At 34.6% G+C, this 18,086-nt stretch overlaps 1 protein-coding gene across 1 annotated transcript in view; it reads right to left on the bottom strand.

Moving 5' to 3' along the window:
- The window catches only part of LOC111055891 (acyl-protein thioesterase 1), a 40,235-nt gene that overhangs the window by 9,085 nt on the left and 13,064 nt on the right, over nucleotides 1–18,086 (bottom strand). Inside the window, exons 5-6 of the mRNA XM_039428433.1 lie at nucleotides 12,279–12,344; nucleotides 8,578–8,695 (exon numbers count right to left, since the gene is read on the bottom strand). Coding sequence (XP_039284367.1) covers nucleotides 8,578–8,695; nucleotides 12,279–12,344 — 184 coding nt within the window. The remainder of the gene's footprint in view (nucleotides 1–8,577; nucleotides 8,696–12,278; nucleotides 12,345–18,086) is intronic.

The raw sequence follows: 18,086 nt of genomic DNA, 5'->3' as shown, positions 1-18,086 counted from the left end.
TAGAGAATACTTGTAGAAGTAACAATTTACTTTGTCAATTATTGAAGTATCCTATATTTCTTTGAAATCCTTGATCTATGGGACAACTGGTCAATTTTGGACAAACCGCATGCAATTTAGTACAGTAGGCTTATAACGTTAACAGTAACAGTTATTGAGTGCTCTTGTCACAAGTACAAATGAAACCTGCACCAAAAGTGAGATTCACGTTATAGGCCTAGACAGTTGTAATATTACATTTTTTCTCGATTAAAATCGAATCTTCAATTCGAGATCTATAAAACTTGATAGTAAATATCAGAGTAATCGATATGTGGACAACTTTTTAACTGAGAATTTATCGTAAATAATTGTGTTGCACATTCCATGGTATCACCGAAACTGAGTTAACAGAATTAACAGATAAATAGATCATTATAAATATAGAGGATATATATACATTTAAAATAACAGTTTCGAAATAAAGTTTTATTGAGAACAAATGTAAAATGTAAATTCTAAACTTGTAATTTATAATTTTTTGGAATTTAATATCGGTGACGTGTTCATGACATCGACACTGGTTTTGAGGTGGGGCTTTACTCTGTACTTGTTAGTTTTTCTCTCTAAAAAAATGATGGCTGGCTATGAGTTCTAATTTTGTGTTCTCTGAATATTTTTCTGTTTAATTGAATTTTTAATGTTTTAAATTGAGTTTTGAACAGTTTTATGGTGTTCTAATTTTTTATAAAATTGTTTTGTGTGTCTACAAGCCTTTAGCCATTGTTTTTCAACTATATAAATGGATAAGTATTTAGCTTGTAATGATGTTAGATGCTTAAGTGTGTAAGGTATTGTTTTGTGGATTTGTGTTGTATATTGCCAAAATTCTTCTGAAGATTATAAGTTGGTTTGCTCTGAAAACTGGATTTCTCATTCATAAGCAATAGATCCATTCATAGTTTATCAAGAATCTACCATTTTGGAGGCGTTAACTTCCTTTAGGTTAATAGGTGTGAAATGCTATCCAACCTATTTAGGAGAAATTGGTAGCACGCCGAATGGTACGCCCTGGTGTGGGACTCAAACTACAAAATATATCCCTGGTTATGAAAAATTATTGGTAGGATAGATATCTTGATAGATTGTGAATGGGAGATGCTGCTGAGTGGGAAATCGGTTCGAGAAAGTTCAGGTTCTAATGAGTAAATATTTTTTACGCAGTAGCAAGATGGAGAGCAATAAAAATAATGAAGTTTTATTCAGTGAAAACATTCAAAACTTAGATGAAGAATCTCAAGATTTAGACCTAACCTTAAACAATGACTCAAACGATAGTGTAGCTGTAAGTGGAAACGTTTCAAATGTAACAATTCATGAGGAAGTAGTAGAAATATCAAATGAAACAAGTATGGTAGGAGCTAAAAATGATCTTAATCTTATAGCGTTCCTAACACAAATGTTTGATAGACAAAATGCTAGGTTTGATGAGCAAAATGCTAAGATTGATAATTTGAAACAAGATCAAAGTGCTAGGTTTGATGATATGAAGCAAGAATGTACTAGTATAAGACTAGAGCAGGTTAGTATAAACCTTCTATTAAAAGATACACATGAAACATTGATAGATAATCATGAAGATGATAGCAAATTGAAGCAGGATAATAGTAGTGTTGAGATACAAGATCAATTATTTCAAGTTTCAGATAATGTAGGCCTAGTTACTGTTAATGAAAAAGTAAATCCTAGTGAGATAGTAGAATTGAGTAATGTAGTAGGTAGGGAGTTGTCTTTATTGAAAGTCAACATTAAAGAAAGTAGTATTGCCAAATTGAAGGTTAGGAAAACAGTAAATAAAATGAATGTTTACATGAGACAGGTTTCTGTAGAGGTTAGGAACAATGTAAACAAAATGAATCTTGCTTTGAATCAAGTTGATGAATTCAACTTTCAACTGAAAATTGAAAAAGTGTATGCAAAGCATTATCTAGTGAACATGACTGATTTTTGTAAGCAAAATGGCTTTGTTGAAACAAATGAACCCATGAATAAAATCATGTTCTTGAAGAAAACAAAGCACAAAGTCACCATTGATGTGTTAGCATTCACAAAGGTTGTTTCAAGTTGCTTAATTACAAGATGATGACTGTGAATCACATGATGAAAGGGTATTCCCCGGCACTATGTTATGATTAGGAATCCTGTGTTATGCCGGGATTCAGAATAGCATAATCGCTACGCAGTGTATGGTAAGAGTCCATAAATGTGTCTTTTTTCTTTCCTGTAGCCTATTTTTCTTGGCCCTTAATCGTTTCAAATTTCGATTCTTTCCTGTCTTTGTGTAATGTTCAGTAAATTTCTTCTATGATGCATATCTTAACCAATCTTGTCCATAGTCATTTAAATTTGCATTGTTTCTGAAATAATTTTGGAAGTTAAAATAGTAGCTTATTTTCCTAATATTTAAATTGTTGATAAAACTTGACTTTTCTAAAATCTATCTATTGTAGTGTAAATAATTGTTTGCTTGCGGTATATTTTTTCATCATGTATTACATATTTTAATTATGTCTATTTTTTGTCAGGTATCATATTTGGTAACTAGGTTTTTCAGAGAAATTGGTAGCACGGCACAGTAAAATTTATTTATTATTTTATTTTGTGGAAGTGCGACAACTGCAAGCTGGAAAAGACTAATACTTCGGGTCGATTAGATTTAATTCAAAACAATTTACTGAGCTAATCGCTAGTATGCTTGCTGATATACCCTTTTACGCACCGAACTCACTGCCCTTTTCACTACAAAACTAGAGGAATTGAGTGTTAAACTGGAAAAGTCTTAGTTCAAGCACTCTCAAAATCAAAGCTCACATTGACAATCTAACTTAAGAAAATAAAGTTTTAAAACAGAAATGTCATGATCTTGAAAAACAAAGCAAAGAGTCTCAAAACCAAGTAAATAGTTTGCAAAAAGAGATAAACGCCCTTCAACAACACACAAGGAAAGATAATTTAGAAATAGTCGGCATTCCGGAGACACATGGAGAAAATCAACTATACGTCATGGAATCAGTGACTAAGACTAAAAATGTCGAATTTCGAAAAAGAAGATTTTGCAATAGTTCATAGACTGCCAACTGCCAAAGAACCTTCGTCTATAGTCGCTAAATTCATGTCACGAAGCATAAAAATGGATTGGGTCTACGCTGCAAGGAAAAAGAAAATTATCTAAAAAAATCTACCGAGATATGCAGTAAATTACCTCCACCGAACGTAATACATAAATGAACATCTTTCTCCTTTCTTTAAACGTCTACTGGAAAAAGCCAAGGACTTGAGGAACTACAAAACACTGACTTGTGGGTGCGTGACTGCAAAATCTTTGTTAAAAAACTGAAAATTCGCGAACCAGAAGGTTAAATTGCGATGAGGACTTGAATGAATTTAAATATAAAGACACTTTTTGTAGTTTTTTGTTTCCAATGCGCAGTGGGCAGGGTAAATAATCTGTTTGTTTTTTCTCTCCTTTAAATTCAACTTTTTTCTCTCTTTTTTAATTTAAATCCACTTTTTTCCCATTCTTTTTTCTAGGATGTCAAACAAAGATTTTTTAAGCTCTTGATGCTTCATGAGTTTAATTTTGACGAGGTGATAGATTTAGAAAGTTACGATACTATGGAGTGTGATGATATTTTTTATTTTAATCCGGTGCCAGATGAAATGGGTAATACAAATTTTCTAAATGTATTGCAAATGAACATTCGCAGTATTGATAAGAATTTAGATCAATATGTTTATACTATACATAACTGCAAAATCAATTACGATTGTTATTGTGTTAACCGAGACTTGGATGACGGATGATGAAGTTTTTGAATACAGTATAGATGGATATAAAGTTATAGATAGACCAGGTATGTTGAATAAAAGTAACGGTTTGTGCGTTTTTGTTTAAGATAACATGAAGGTTGACTATCTTCTTATTGAAAATTCCGAAGCTGATACTATCTCGATTAGATTACAAGCTTTCAACTATTTTATAACATTAATTGCGATCTACAGATCACCTTCTACTAATATTGAAGGTTTCTTGAATGATTTAGATGCTACACTAAGTGGTATCGATAAAAATGAGAATCTACTTTTTAATTGGAGATATGAATAATTGATATACTAAAAAATAGTTATTTAGCCAATGAATATCTGATGCAAACATACGGTCTGAAATCTCTGGTGAATAAGCCCACAAGAACAACTCACAGCACAAAAACGTGTATAGACCATATTTTATTTAGAAATTTAAACTTTAAGGACAAACATATAATAAGCTCTATACAAAAAACCTATATTACAGATCCTACATATTGGAAATTCGAACTTAGTTAATAGAGATATTAATGAAAAAATAGTTAAAAAGGTAAATTAGGTACTCATTACTAATTGATAAACTGAAAGAAGAGACTTGGAAAGATGAAACAAATTTTTCCGAGGAAAATATAAATTTGGATGATAACATTGATAATTTTTGTAATAAATTGATAAATTATGTAAATATTTCTACTGAACAAATAAAAATAACAAATAAGAATAAACTCCTGAAAAAATAGGTAAGCTCAGGTCTGATAGTCTATTAGAGAACGAGATAAAATGCACAAGAAACTCAATAGCCAACCTTTCAATACGATTCTACAGGCCAAGTATAAAAAGTATAGGAATTTATTAGATGCATTGATTAGTAAAGCAAAAATCGATTATTATAAAAATAAAATAGCGAATTGTCAAGGCAATATTAAAAAATCTGGTGTGGTACACTCACACAACTTTCCTTGCTCATTGAACTGTAAGCCTTATTCTTAAACGAGAATAATTTAGGGGAATAACATAATGACGATTGGCGGCAACATATTAGAAACTACGATCAGACTTATGTATAATATACAGAATAATATGTATAACTAGCCGTCAGGCTCGCTTCGCTCGCCATATCGGCTCCGCCCCCTGGACCCCCGACTGGATCGTCCAAGAATGAGATCAGCAGGCTCGCTTCGCTCGCCTGCATTTTTTCATTTTTATCATATTATATTAGGACAATCCAGTCGGGGGTCCAGACTAAACGTCTGGCTAAACAGATATGGCGAGCGAAGCGAGCCTGACGGCTAGTAATATAATATTCCCAGGATTGAAGTAGCAGTGCCCAATCAATTTTTCCGCGATAAATGCATTTAAATCTTCAACTTGGTGCCAACCTAACAAAATCAACTCAACTTAATGCCAACCTGACAAAATTATTAATTTAGTTGCCAGTTAACAACTGTTTCGAAGAGGTACTCTATCTAGATTATAGTTCTATAGTAACATATGATATGGAAATTTCAATTCTAATTAAGAGATTGGGAGAAGAAGAATATACATGCTAAAAGACGAACTTTAAACCATTAAAAACAACCCTTAGAGTTGAAATATTGCCAAAAGATTTCTTAGTGCGCCTCTAAAGGGCCAACTGAACATACCTACCAAATAAGAACATTTTTGGTCCGGTAGATTTTTAGTTATGCGAGTGAGTGAGTGAGTGCCATTTCGCTTTTATATATATAGATATGTACATATTATGTGTATATATAATTGTTTTCAGAGTACTTTATCCTTTGTGTAAATGTTGTGATGATTTTTTTTAAAGTCGTCGAAACAGTTGTTGTTCTACAGATGAAATATCTCGACTGTGTTCTTCTTATGAACTGCTCTAGCCTACCTACCTAACTCATGCAAGAAAAGCATATTACAAAGTCCATTTCTCAAGGATGGGGTGGACCCCCCATTAGTTTTCCAGAAAGGAGACTCATGCCACTTGATAGAGCTGATAAATAACTATACAGGGTATTAATTTGAAAGAAGTTGGTCGAGTCATTTTTGAGAAAATCGTGAAAAACATGGATTTTAGTAATTATCCGCCATTTTCCCAAGAATATTACGGAGCTCCTGCAATTTTCACAGAAATGAGACTCATGTCAGTTGATAGGGCTTATAAATAGCTATTCATGGTATAAATTTCAAGAAAATCGTTAGAGCAGTTTTCGAGAAAACCGTGAAAAAATGGTTTTTTAGTAAATATCCGCCATTTTTAATTAAATTTTATTGAATTTCTTATTGTCGGATCCTCATGGTATAAGGACCTAGAGTTTAAAATTTCAAGTCAATCGGTTGATTAGGAATGGAGTTATAGTGTTCACAGACATACACACATACACACACACACAGACCAACACCCAAAAATCATGTTTTTGGACTCAGGGGACCTTGCAACGTATAGAAAACTTGAAATTAGGGTACCTTAATTTTTTTTGGAAAGCAATACTTTTCTTACCTATGGTAATAGGGCAAGGAAAGTAAAAACATGGGATTGTATAGAGGAGATTTTAGACACTCGACGTAAAAATAAACCAGTAGATATTGACCCAGAAATTCTAAATCACTATTTTTCAAAAGTAGGCAGAACGTATCAGAAAAACTAAATAGTACGATTAACTCGAATAGCACACAAGCGTTGCCTACAAATCAATCACAAAATTTTCCACATTCTTTTTTCATGTACCCTACAAACTCTAAGGAAATATCTGCTTTAATCAAAACCTTAAAAAATAATTCGTCACCCAGGGTCGATGGGACTAGTAATATTTGCTTGAAAAATAATGCTCATTACATAGCACAGCCATTATCGATATTATACAATAAATGTCTAGAGATCGGTCATTTTCCATCCCACTTCAAAGTAGCCAAGATTATACCTTTATACAAATCAGGCGATAATAAATCTCCAGAAAATTATCGTCCTATCAGTTTGATTAGTACTTTATCTAAAATATTTGAAAAAAATAATAAAAAAGCGTATTCTTAATTATCTCAGCAAACATAATTTCATAACAGAAAATCAGTTTGGTTTTGAAGAGGGGAAGTGCACTGAGGATGCAATGTCTCCACTGGTGAGGATTGTGTCTGGAAACTTCTTAATGAATAAAAAAACCTTTGCTGTGTTCTTGGATTTGGCAAAGGCTTATGATACCATCCCTCATCAAACTTTACTTAAAAAGCTGGAAAATATAGTTTTCCGTGTACCAGTTTTAAAACTTTTTGAAGGCTATCTACAAAATAGATCCCAGATATTAAAATCAAGCAGAGTAAATCTAACTGAGTTCGGCCTACCTCAGGGCCCAGTTCTCTCACCAATTATTATTTTTAATTTACATAAATGACTTACTAAAAATTAATATTAATGGCTGTTATTCCATCTGATCATCATTTTGACAATTCCTATACTCTGATTAGTCTCTGGAAAGCTTTAAAAACAAAAAAATAAACAAACAAATCTCTTTTGCTGATGATACAGCTCTAGTTTTTTCGGAACAGGCAATGATGCCTTGACCGTGAAAAAAGAAGAAGAAATAACATTTTTCAATAACATTAACTCAATACACATTAATTCAAATAACATTAATTCAAGTCATCTAAATTCAAAATTTATAGTTTTCGTGTTTATTTTGGACTAAAATTGTATAAAAATTGTACACGTAAAATTCTAACCTTATCTTGGACTTTGTCACCTATAAAATTTGGAAGAAAAATAGCACAAGGACTACCTTATTATTTTATCTTCTATAATGTTATTGCATTAGTGTCGTTCGCATTGTAAATAAATAAATAAAATAAAAATAAATATAAGGTGGTGCAGAGGAAACGCATGCTTTTCGAACCGCTTATACTCGGTGACGGGAGGGGGTATTGCCCTTGAACAAATGTTGGCAGACGGCCCATACTATGCCATATCAGTCGCTATGGAGCGTTGGAACGTACAACATCGTGTGCTCGCTGTCAAGCAGTTTTTTTTTTAGAATCAATGAATCTGTATTCACAGTGCAAAGCTTTTCTGTCAATGTTTTACAGTTGGACGTCCAGGTGCAGTGCCTGATCGAAATACTGTACTCCGATGGGTTGCAGCGTTCAGAAGTACTAGTTCTGTGATAAAAAAAGAAACCACCTGGTCTTCCCCATTCAGTTCTTACGGTACTCCGGAAAATGTAAACCGAGTCGGTAACGTCTAGTCCTGAGACCATGTCGTCTAGGACTAGTAATAACTGCCGTTCTGACTCGGTCTACATTTTCCAGAGAACGAAGTGATCGGGGAAGACCAGGTGGTTTCCTTTTTCATCACAGAGCTAGTACTTCTGAACGCTGCAACCCATCGGAGTATAGTATTTCGATCAGGCACTGCACCTGGACGTCCAACTCTAAAATATTGACAGAAAAGCGTTGCACTGTGAATACAGATTCATTGTTTCTAAAAAAAAACTGCTCGACAGCGAATACACGATGTTGTACGTTCCAACGCTCCATAGCGACTGAAACGGCATAGACATAGTATGGACCATCTGCCAACATTTGTTCAAGGTCAATACCCCCTCCCGACGCAGAGTAATATCGGTTCGAAAAGCATGCGCTTCCTCTGCACCATCTTTGTAAAAGCCGCATTATGATTCTGGCATAATTTTTACAATGATTTTTTTGCAAATTAGCTGTTATAATGAAAGGATAGAAGGCAATGTTCACCTGCTGGGAAGCGCTCTTGATGCCCGCCTCGTCCTCCGGGCCGTTGGCGTCCAAAGTGCGCAGGTCGAACCAGGACGGCATCCTGATCCCATTGTTCAGTGTAACCGGCTGTGTCGGCCTGACAACAAACAAAATTTTCATTACATTACATTTTAAGTGTGATAGTTTCTTATCAATTAAAATAGTTTCAATCAATACCAATTTATTAGTTTCTTATCAAGTCAAAATAGAATGAATAGCTTATTAGTCTCTAAGTAGTGCTATGAGAAATCATAATGAAAAAAATTAAATTAAAGTTTATTTTCACTCCGCAATGAAATTAACAGGTGACGTTCAATGACGTTGGATAGCACCAACTGTATTTTGACTTTATTTCTCATAAAAAAATTAAAATTGATTTTTTCAACAAATAAAATCTGTACATATGAGAATGCTAAGACGGATTTCAGACCAAAGCTGGGCTGAGCCGGGCCGAGCCGAGCCGGGCGGAGCAATGCGATGCCGAGCTGAATCTGCTTGCGTTCGCACTGAAGCCGATTGCCGATTCGCTCAGTAGGTTTTCTAGCCTTGTAGTGAGAAGTGCATACTCTCAGATCAAGTTCTCATTGCCAGTTGAAAGTGTAATAATAATGTCATCTTCTTGATGATGATGATGATGATGTTACTGGATAGTAGTTCCTCACTTGATGATGAACATGGGGGAGGAAGAAGATCCTGGACTCACAATATCAATAAAGATCACGAGACTAGTGGACAGTTCGCAACTCTATACAAGCAACTCCGAGAAGACGAAGAAAGGTTTGGGAGATATTTTAGAATGATTTTCCATAGATTTGATTATACACTGGAATCCATTTCTCCACAAATCCACAAAAGAAACACGAATTAACAATTCTATGTAAATATTCATTGTTTTTGTTTTTGATTTTACTTAGACTTTCTTCATTTTTTCCCCGCGTAAATCAGTTTTATTGAATTAATAGTATTTCTCCCTCAGTATTTCCTTGTAGTATTTTGAACAATTTTGTACTAAATTTAACTTTTGCCTTTATTTGTTATTTTACTGATGCTCAATTTGACTGGTTTTAGACTCAATTGTTAAACATTTGACTGGTGACAGAGGTTTATTTATTTATTCATTTTTTATCTATTCTTTTTATGTTATATATTTATTGTATAGATGTTTAGGTACTTCAAGAAATTATATTTTATTTGTTTTTTTCAGTTTTATTATTATTTCTTTTTTGTTTTTTACTATTGCTCTAATTCTGTTTGTGTGAAATTGCAAAAAGACTTTTTCTTTATTTTAGTTACCAAAATCAAGTGACTGTCTCGTTCATATTATAATGTACAATAACAATAGTGTAGAACTTCAATCACAGCTATTAAGCTAATGAAGTTCTTTTCTTTTTTTTCATCATGATACTGTTTCTTTATAATGATTGCATTGTAAAAATATTTGTAAAATATGTCAGTGTTGTGAATAAATTTCAATTTCAATTTCAAGACATTTTTCAAGTTAAAAATACAAAATACTGCGCAATACACTACGTGGGAAGATCAAACTAAACTGAAAGAAGGCAGAATCCGCTTGGCCGAAAACGCTCGAGTTGGGCGTCAAGCCGACTGCACAAATCCGCTCGGCTCGGCCCGACACCGCTAGGCATCGCCCGGCGTTGATTTGAATGCTCCTGCATAGTTAGCGCGCACGCGGATTCTGCTCGCCTCAGTCCGGCCTGGCCCAGCTTTGGTGTGAAAACCCACTATTTATTGTTTTGGCGCAAACCATAAAGCTGCGTACAGAATTGAGCGTCACTAGCACGCGCATTTCACTTTTCATCAGCTGATAATATCTGTATTTGTACAGAAACAGTAAGGTACAGATTATGAGTAAAATGAAATGCGCGTGTTCGTGGAGTTCAAGTCTGTATGCACCTTAAAAAATCGACACCTTAAAAACCTTTAAAATCATATCAATGATTTACTGGCTGTCTTTTGCAAAAGCCTTCTAATTTATAATATTTACACTATATAGTATATACGTATAATAATCTTCAAACCAAACAATATAAACTTGTAATAATACAATCGTTACTTTCTTTTAGAAAATTCAAATACAGTATTTCTAAAATACACAGAGAATAGATAGATCAAGCTAGCCACTAGATTTACAGTATTTCTAAAATACACAGAGAATATATAGATCAAACTAGCCTCTAGATTTACAGTATTTCTAAAATACACAGAGCATAGATAGATCAAACTGGCCTCTAGATTTACAGTATTCCTAAAATACACAAGGGATAGATAGATTAAACTAGCCTCTCGATTAAACCGAAGTGACGAGTAGTAAAGACGATTTAATAGAAAAATTCCCGTATAGAAAAGAGGAGTTTCTAATTTGATGGTATCTTTGTTTGCTGTTTGTATGATTGTGTTTGAATTTTTATTTCTTTGAATGTAAATACTTTTTATTTAATTTATGACGATGCTATGCATTTGTATATAAATGTTTTTCGCAATAAAGAAATCTTGAATCTCTAAAAAAAATATTAATTATACTAAAAGTATTTCAGAACGCAAATCCTAGTGGAAAACAACTGGCAAATAACTGAAAATTAGTAGCAGTAGAGGTTTTCTGAAAGAAAGCTTCAAAGATGGAATTAATTGTAACAATGAACAATAAACAATAGCAGTAGGATTACTTTACTCGAGTAGATAACAAAACATATTTGTTCAGGTTTCAAGAGTATGGTATTTGAAAATATAATAGATTATCATTCTATGAAGCATTTTAACCGAGTATAGACTGCAGATCTGAGAAATAAGCATTAAAGTCAGTAAAAATACCACAATGTGTCGATTGAATAAAACGATTATTTCAAATCGTCACATTTTGACATTGTCAATAGGCCTATTGTCACCACTTGTTCATTCAACATTTTAGAAACTAGTTACGGTTGTTATACTATTATGAATCTCTAGTAAAATCTAGTTCAGTGGAATTCAAGACATTCACTACAGATTAATATTGGCCTAACAAACTAGTTTCCCAGTATTTCTGTGATAAGTGACATTTTCAAGAAGTTTTATTTCACGAAAATCTTCAATACATAATACTATAGAATTAATTGATATCTAACAAGAAATCACCTTCATTACAATACATCAAGAAAATTTGAAGAATCAATGTGTTTGGATATTGTGTGAGAATTAGGAAAATGTTGGAGGAAAAATGACAATTTTAGGTGGGTTCAAGAACCTTCTAATCTAGTAACAAAGATATTTAGAAGAGCTTGTTCTCTCATTTCCACCTATAGAATCAGTTCAAGAAATACGATGTGTACTATTTGAAACTTCCTGTATGAAGCCATTCAAACGTAAATTGCAAATTGAATGAACTGAGACTGGGACTATCAATGCGTGTTCAAATTATGAATATGTATAGTTCATTCATCAACCCAGGCACCTCAAATTTGTTCCCACAATACTATTTCTGTCATATCTATTCAAGTACTTTGACACTTATGTCATTAATTCAGTGAGTGAGTCGTTTAATCTGATTAATCATCCATCAAATTAGTGTAAATTTCAAGTTCAAGTTTACAAACAGTATATAATTTAGAATCATTTGAAAAATGTTACGAAAAATATTTCAAATAGCTATGATAAGAAACTAACGAATTGAAGTAATTACTTACGCAGTGGGACAAACAACTTTCATGAAGGATGGTCTGATTTCTCCAATGGCACCAGCCCAACCGTTTCTGAAACAAATAATACTAATCATTCGCAATTTCAGATTTAGATCAAAGAAAGGTGTAAGCAGTATACACAGAACCCCTGTGTAAGTAGTAGCCTATACACAACAATAAACAACTGATATTGAGATATTAATCTTATAAGTGATATTACATAGAAATTGATTATTATTCATACTACAGTAGGCTACTACCGAAAATATTTATCAATAATTTGGTATTTGAAGGGGAAAAGCACAATGGTTGACAGTTTTCAAACGATCTGACGTGGTCAGATCAAGATAATCCGTGCAATAAATAAGTTCTGTAAAACAAAATGTTTTGTAAATGCAATATAGACAGTAATAAGTAAAGCTTTATTAGAAATATTAGAAGAAATACCATGTCAATTTTTATGCACAAAGTAAAAATAGTTTATGAAAACGACCAAACTGAGAAGCCTAGAGCCTTTCATAGGCCTAAGATTTTGGTACATCGAAATTATAATGCAGTCCAGGCAACGAATGCTCAGAAAAAGGTATAGAGGGAAAAGTGTAGAACACAATTTTTGACCTCGCAGTTCAAGAATAGTAAGGCTCAACTCACATTACCTCGACTCAAATCGTACGACTCCAGTCTCTCGAACTTACGACTTTTTCGCTCATTGTCACTACTTCAGTTCTATGCTACTCTATTTTCTAACCATACTTTATTAAAAATATAAGATCTAATTCGACACTAATTTGCAAAAAAAATTATAATAATTATTATGAATATATTGTCTTATCTAATTCTTATTATTGTGTTATCTAAAATGATAAAACGTCACTTTCATGAAACATAACCTCATTTTCATTAAAAATGCACGGTACTACGCAACTCAAGTCGAGGCTCGAATCAGTCTTACAGTCGCGAGGTCGCGGAGACCAGAGTCGACTGGTCTGAGTGTCACCATTTCAAAACACATGCTGCGTCGAGAAGAGACTAGAGTTGCAGTCTCTTCTCGACTTGAATCGCGTAAGTGTAAGTTGAGCCTTAAGGGGTAAACACATCAAAAGTCCTTATTCCTACTCCCTGTGCTAAGGGGGTTGAGTGGTTTGAAAGTACCGTATTTTGGGTTTTTGCACATATCTCGAACAATATGCGTCTTTCCGAAATTTTTTTCAAATACAAAATTAAAGCTCACAAATTAGCTTAAAATTTTCATCTTAACATTTTTCCATATCTCTCATAGTTTTCTGGGTATGAGCTCTCGAAAGTGTAAAATTTTGGAGAAAACCCTTCCGGCTCAGATTTCTTCATCTTTTTGGCCTTATAACTTTCAACGAGTGATTGAAAAAATCCGTGCTAATTATGAGCTCATAGAGCATCATATTCCCTTCAATTTCATGTATTATTTATTTATTTTACGCATCTCCCTGCGATTGTTCCAGCCGTTATAGTGTGGAGTGTAAAATTTTCAGTTAAACAACAATAGATCAATTCATAGGGAAATTTGGAGGGAATGTTTGGAACACAATATTTGACTTCGCAGCTTTGTTTGGACTTGTTAGAAGGTAGACATATCAAATGTCTTCATCCCACCCCTCGTGCTTCAGGGATGAGGGTGGTTTAAAAGTTGAGTTTTTTCATTTCAGGCTTACACGCATGTATCTTAGAAACAATGAATTCCAGCGACATGATTAACTGAACAAGTTTTCCTACAAGTTTTGTTCAGTAGGCTAGTTATGATACCGGTATCTTCTTTATTTTTCGAGATATTCACTTTTTAAAGTGTAAAATCTTTGAAGGCAGTTTTTCTTCCAACTTCTTAGGTCGAATAATTGAGACGTGCACTACTTGCAGATTTTACACTTGTATCAATTGTCAACACTCAACTTGGCATACGTCAACCTCTTTCTATCGCATACAGAAATAGTTGCTGATTGATTGATATGAAATGGACGAGAGTTGATCAGCTTTGTTCATTGAGTTGTGACATCAATTAGAAGACGGAAGGAAAGCCTGCGCTATGAATAAGGATAGCCAACTGCTGTGGGAAACCTCAATAGACCTTCCTAATCATTCATTCTATCTCTTCACTCCTCTTCAGTCCTTCTATTTATTTTGCGGAAGAGGGAGAGGAAGAGGAGGAGGAGAATGAATGTATCGTGGAAGAATTCGAGAAAGAAAAATGGGGATAACGAGTAGAAGAAAGGATATTATGGAGGAAGAGGTAGAGAAAGAAGAGTGATAAAAGGAGGTCAAGGAAGAAGAGGGGAACAAGGGCGAGGAGAAGGAGAAATAAGAAGGGGGAAATGGAAGAGGGGACGAGAAGAAGGATGAGAGAAAATCGAAGAAGAAGAGGAGGAAGAGGAGGGATGGGAGAAGAAAATGGAGAAGTGGACGAGGAGGAAAGTAAAGAACAAAGATGATGAAGAGGAGGGGAAAGAGGAGAGTGAAAAGGAGAACGAGGAAGCGCAGGAAGAGGGAAAAGAGTAAGCGGTGGTGTATAAAATAAGGAAGAAGAGAAAAAGAAAGGAAAATTGGAGAGGAGCAAAAAGAAGGATAGGATAAAGAGGATGAGAAGGAGGAGGAGGAGGAAGAACAAGAATTAGGAGAAGAGGAATAGGAAGCAGTAGAAGCAGAGGAAGGCGAAGAAAAGCATAGAAGAGGGAGAGCAGGAGATGAAGAAAGAGAAAGAAGAGGGAATGAGGAAATACAGGAGTGGGGGAAAAATAGGAGATTTTGGACTAAGAAAAGAGTAAAGAGGGAGATGAGAAATAAGAAGAAACGTAGGAGGATGGAGAGGGTATGACGGAGAGGAGAATACTGAGGAGGGAAAATGAGAGTGATGAATAGTTTTCCTCATTTTGCATTGAGGAGGAGGAGGAGTTGGTGGTTTAGAAGGGTGAAAAGTACAATCTACCTACCTACCTACATGGATCTCATCCTACTCAGCCTCTGCTATTGTTTCACTTTCAGCGCTTTTAATAGAAAACAAAGTGGAAGCTGTGTGTGGGGGGGGTGGTAAGGGGAGCAGATAGAACGTGACTAAAGACAGTGAGAGCTGAGAGCACAATACTCGTTAGTTAACCACCCTGCAACTAAACCCTGTCAAGCCACCCTCCATAGAACAGCTCATCTAAATGAATAGCAACGATTCACCTATGCTCTGCACTCACGAAAACTTATATGAGAACTATAATAAAATTGAATCCAGCATGGCTCGTAAATTTTATGGGAAATTAAAAAGAGAATGGCCCGGTTGCACAAAAGCCTGTTAAAACTTACCGTGATTAATTCCACAAGAACCAATCAGAGAAGGCCTTTTTGATAAGACGGCTTCTCTGATTGGTTCTCGAGGAATCAATCACGGTTAAAATTTAACCGGCTTCTGTGCAACTGGCACAATGAATGTTATTTGTACAGACAAATTTAATAGATACTAAGCTGAAAAAGGCTAAAACTTTTAGAAACAACAATTCTGTACGTTTCTTGGTTCTTGCAATAGAACTAAACTAGTGACTCCCTGAGTTGGAGAACTCACTCATGAACTGTTTTATTGATCTTTGAAATCTGGTACCTATAATAATTATAAAAAAAAAATTATAAAGAGTTGGTGAGAATTCACTGTGATCGATTGTTGTTTTACAAGATGAGTTGCGAGAGCTGCAGACAACAGGTTAATCGTGCATCGAAATCGAAAATAACTTGCTCGAATTGCAGCTGTATGTTCCATGGTGCTTTTGTGGAGCTCACCGACAACGATATCGATGTATTTCAAGGAACCGGCAAAGTTTGGTCATGTAAGAAGTGTACCAGTGCTTTACGTCTCCAACGAGCCAATTCAGACTCTACTCCAGTTAAGGCAAACACAAATTCAGCGACGAGTAGTAGTGCTCCAGTGACAAAAATGAAAGACGAGCTACTGGATAAGCTCGGAGCTGAAATAGCTGTCTGCAGAAAAACTCTGGAAAAAATGCAAAGGAAATCGCGAAGCAGAGGGCATCAATAACCGCCCTGAAGGAAGAAAACTCGCACCTAAAAACCAAACTTCGGGAGTTAGAACTGATACAGGACGATCAGGAGCAATATGGCCGAAGAAACACCCTTGGAGTGTTCGGAGTTCCCGAGATGAACAACGAGGACGTCCAGGGCAGAATACTGGAGATCGGGAAGGCGCTGAACGTGAAGCTGGACCGCACGTCGATTGATGCATGTCATCGCCTCCCTAGAAGAAAGGACTACATCGCACCTGGAATAATAGTTCGTTTTGTTCGTCGTGGGGACAAGGATGCACTGCTAAAGAACAGAAAACAATGTAGAGACTTTTCAACTCAGCATATAAAATTGCAGGGAAATAGTCCAATTTACATCAATCAGTCCTTAACGGCGGATAGACGTAGACTGTTCGGTCAAGTCAAAAAGGTGCAAAGGGAGAGGGGTTTCCGTCATGTGTGGATCGACCGTGTAGGCCGAATAAAAGTTAGATGGGAGGACGGCGGTTCAATTCATATTGTTAGATGTGATGAGAATCTCCATAATCTTAAAAATGAGAAAAAGGACGATGCCGACGTAAGTAAGATTAAAGTTTAGATCTCATAAAGCGTAGAAATGAACAGTAATGTTATTTAAAATCTTAATCTAGTGTTTACTGAGACAATTTAGCGTAAAGAAGATAGTGGAGCTTAGTAAACTGTCATTGAAGAAGGAGTATTTTAAAACTAATCTGTCATTTTATTTATTATAAGTTATCAAGTTATTTAATAAGAGTGTGAATGGCACGCATGTATGGGTTGTTGTACTGTATAATAGGAAGTTTAAATAATTGTTCATTGCTCCCATTAAAGCTTACTTGAATGATAGTACGTTATTAGAATACAGTAGATTAGGAGAAACGAATTCAATTCGTTAGATAAGCTAGATTCGTGAGATAGAGGTGTCTATCGTTATTCTGTCAAGTAAATAGTACCTATTGGACCTTTTATCGTTAATGATAACTGACTCTATTTTGAACCGCTAATCTTTGAAAACGGTAGAAAGTATTAGAGCTGAATTCCGTTATCTCGATCTTCTCTTGCTAATCTTTAAATAATGGGTTTCTCAGTTTAAATGAATTATATTTGCCTGTAGACTGACGAGTATGTGTGTGTGAGAAATAGCATATCATTGAGTAGTATGGAGGGCTAATATTTTGTTGTTGCATTATTATACAGTAAGTAATGAAGTTTTTGTTTATAAAATACTCATTCTTAGCATCATATTAATCCAGTCCTTGATAAATAACAATGTTGGTTGTGCACGGGGGATTCTATATGTAACTTTTCTTTTTTTCCACACCTATATATATATATATTTTTTTTTTTCTTAATTATTATTTCATATTCCTAATATTCTCTTCTTTTTTATCATCTATTTCTTATTTTATAATCGTTTATATTCTCTCTCAACTTATTTGCTTTTTCAATATCAACTTATAATCGTAAAATTAATAATTACACTTTATTTTTTAATTTTCCTAGCTGTGGCCAGGCTGCTAGTATCAAATGATGAAGTTGACAGTTTAAATTTTTCCATTGCTCATAATTGGTGCATTCAGAAGAATTTGTTTCTTTCTTTGATTCCGTGGATCTAAGCTTTCAGATATTATGTACTAATATAAGGAGTGTTTCTAGAAATTTCGATGAATTGTTGGTGTATATAGATTCTTTGAACACACGGTTGGATTTAATAGTATTGACCGAATGCTGGCTTAAAGATGGGGTGGTGGGATGGCCAATAGATGGA

This window comes from Nilaparvata lugens, chromosome 5 (assembly GCF_014356525.2).
Source record: "Nilaparvata lugens isolate BPH chromosome 5, ASM1435652v1, whole genome shotgun sequence".
Lineage (NCBI taxonomy): Eukaryota > Metazoa > Arthropoda > Insecta > Hemiptera > Delphacidae > Nilaparvata > Nilaparvata lugens.
The sequence above is the reverse complement of the archived record's forward strand: the minus strand, read 5'-3'. Positions and strand labels throughout refer to the sequence as shown.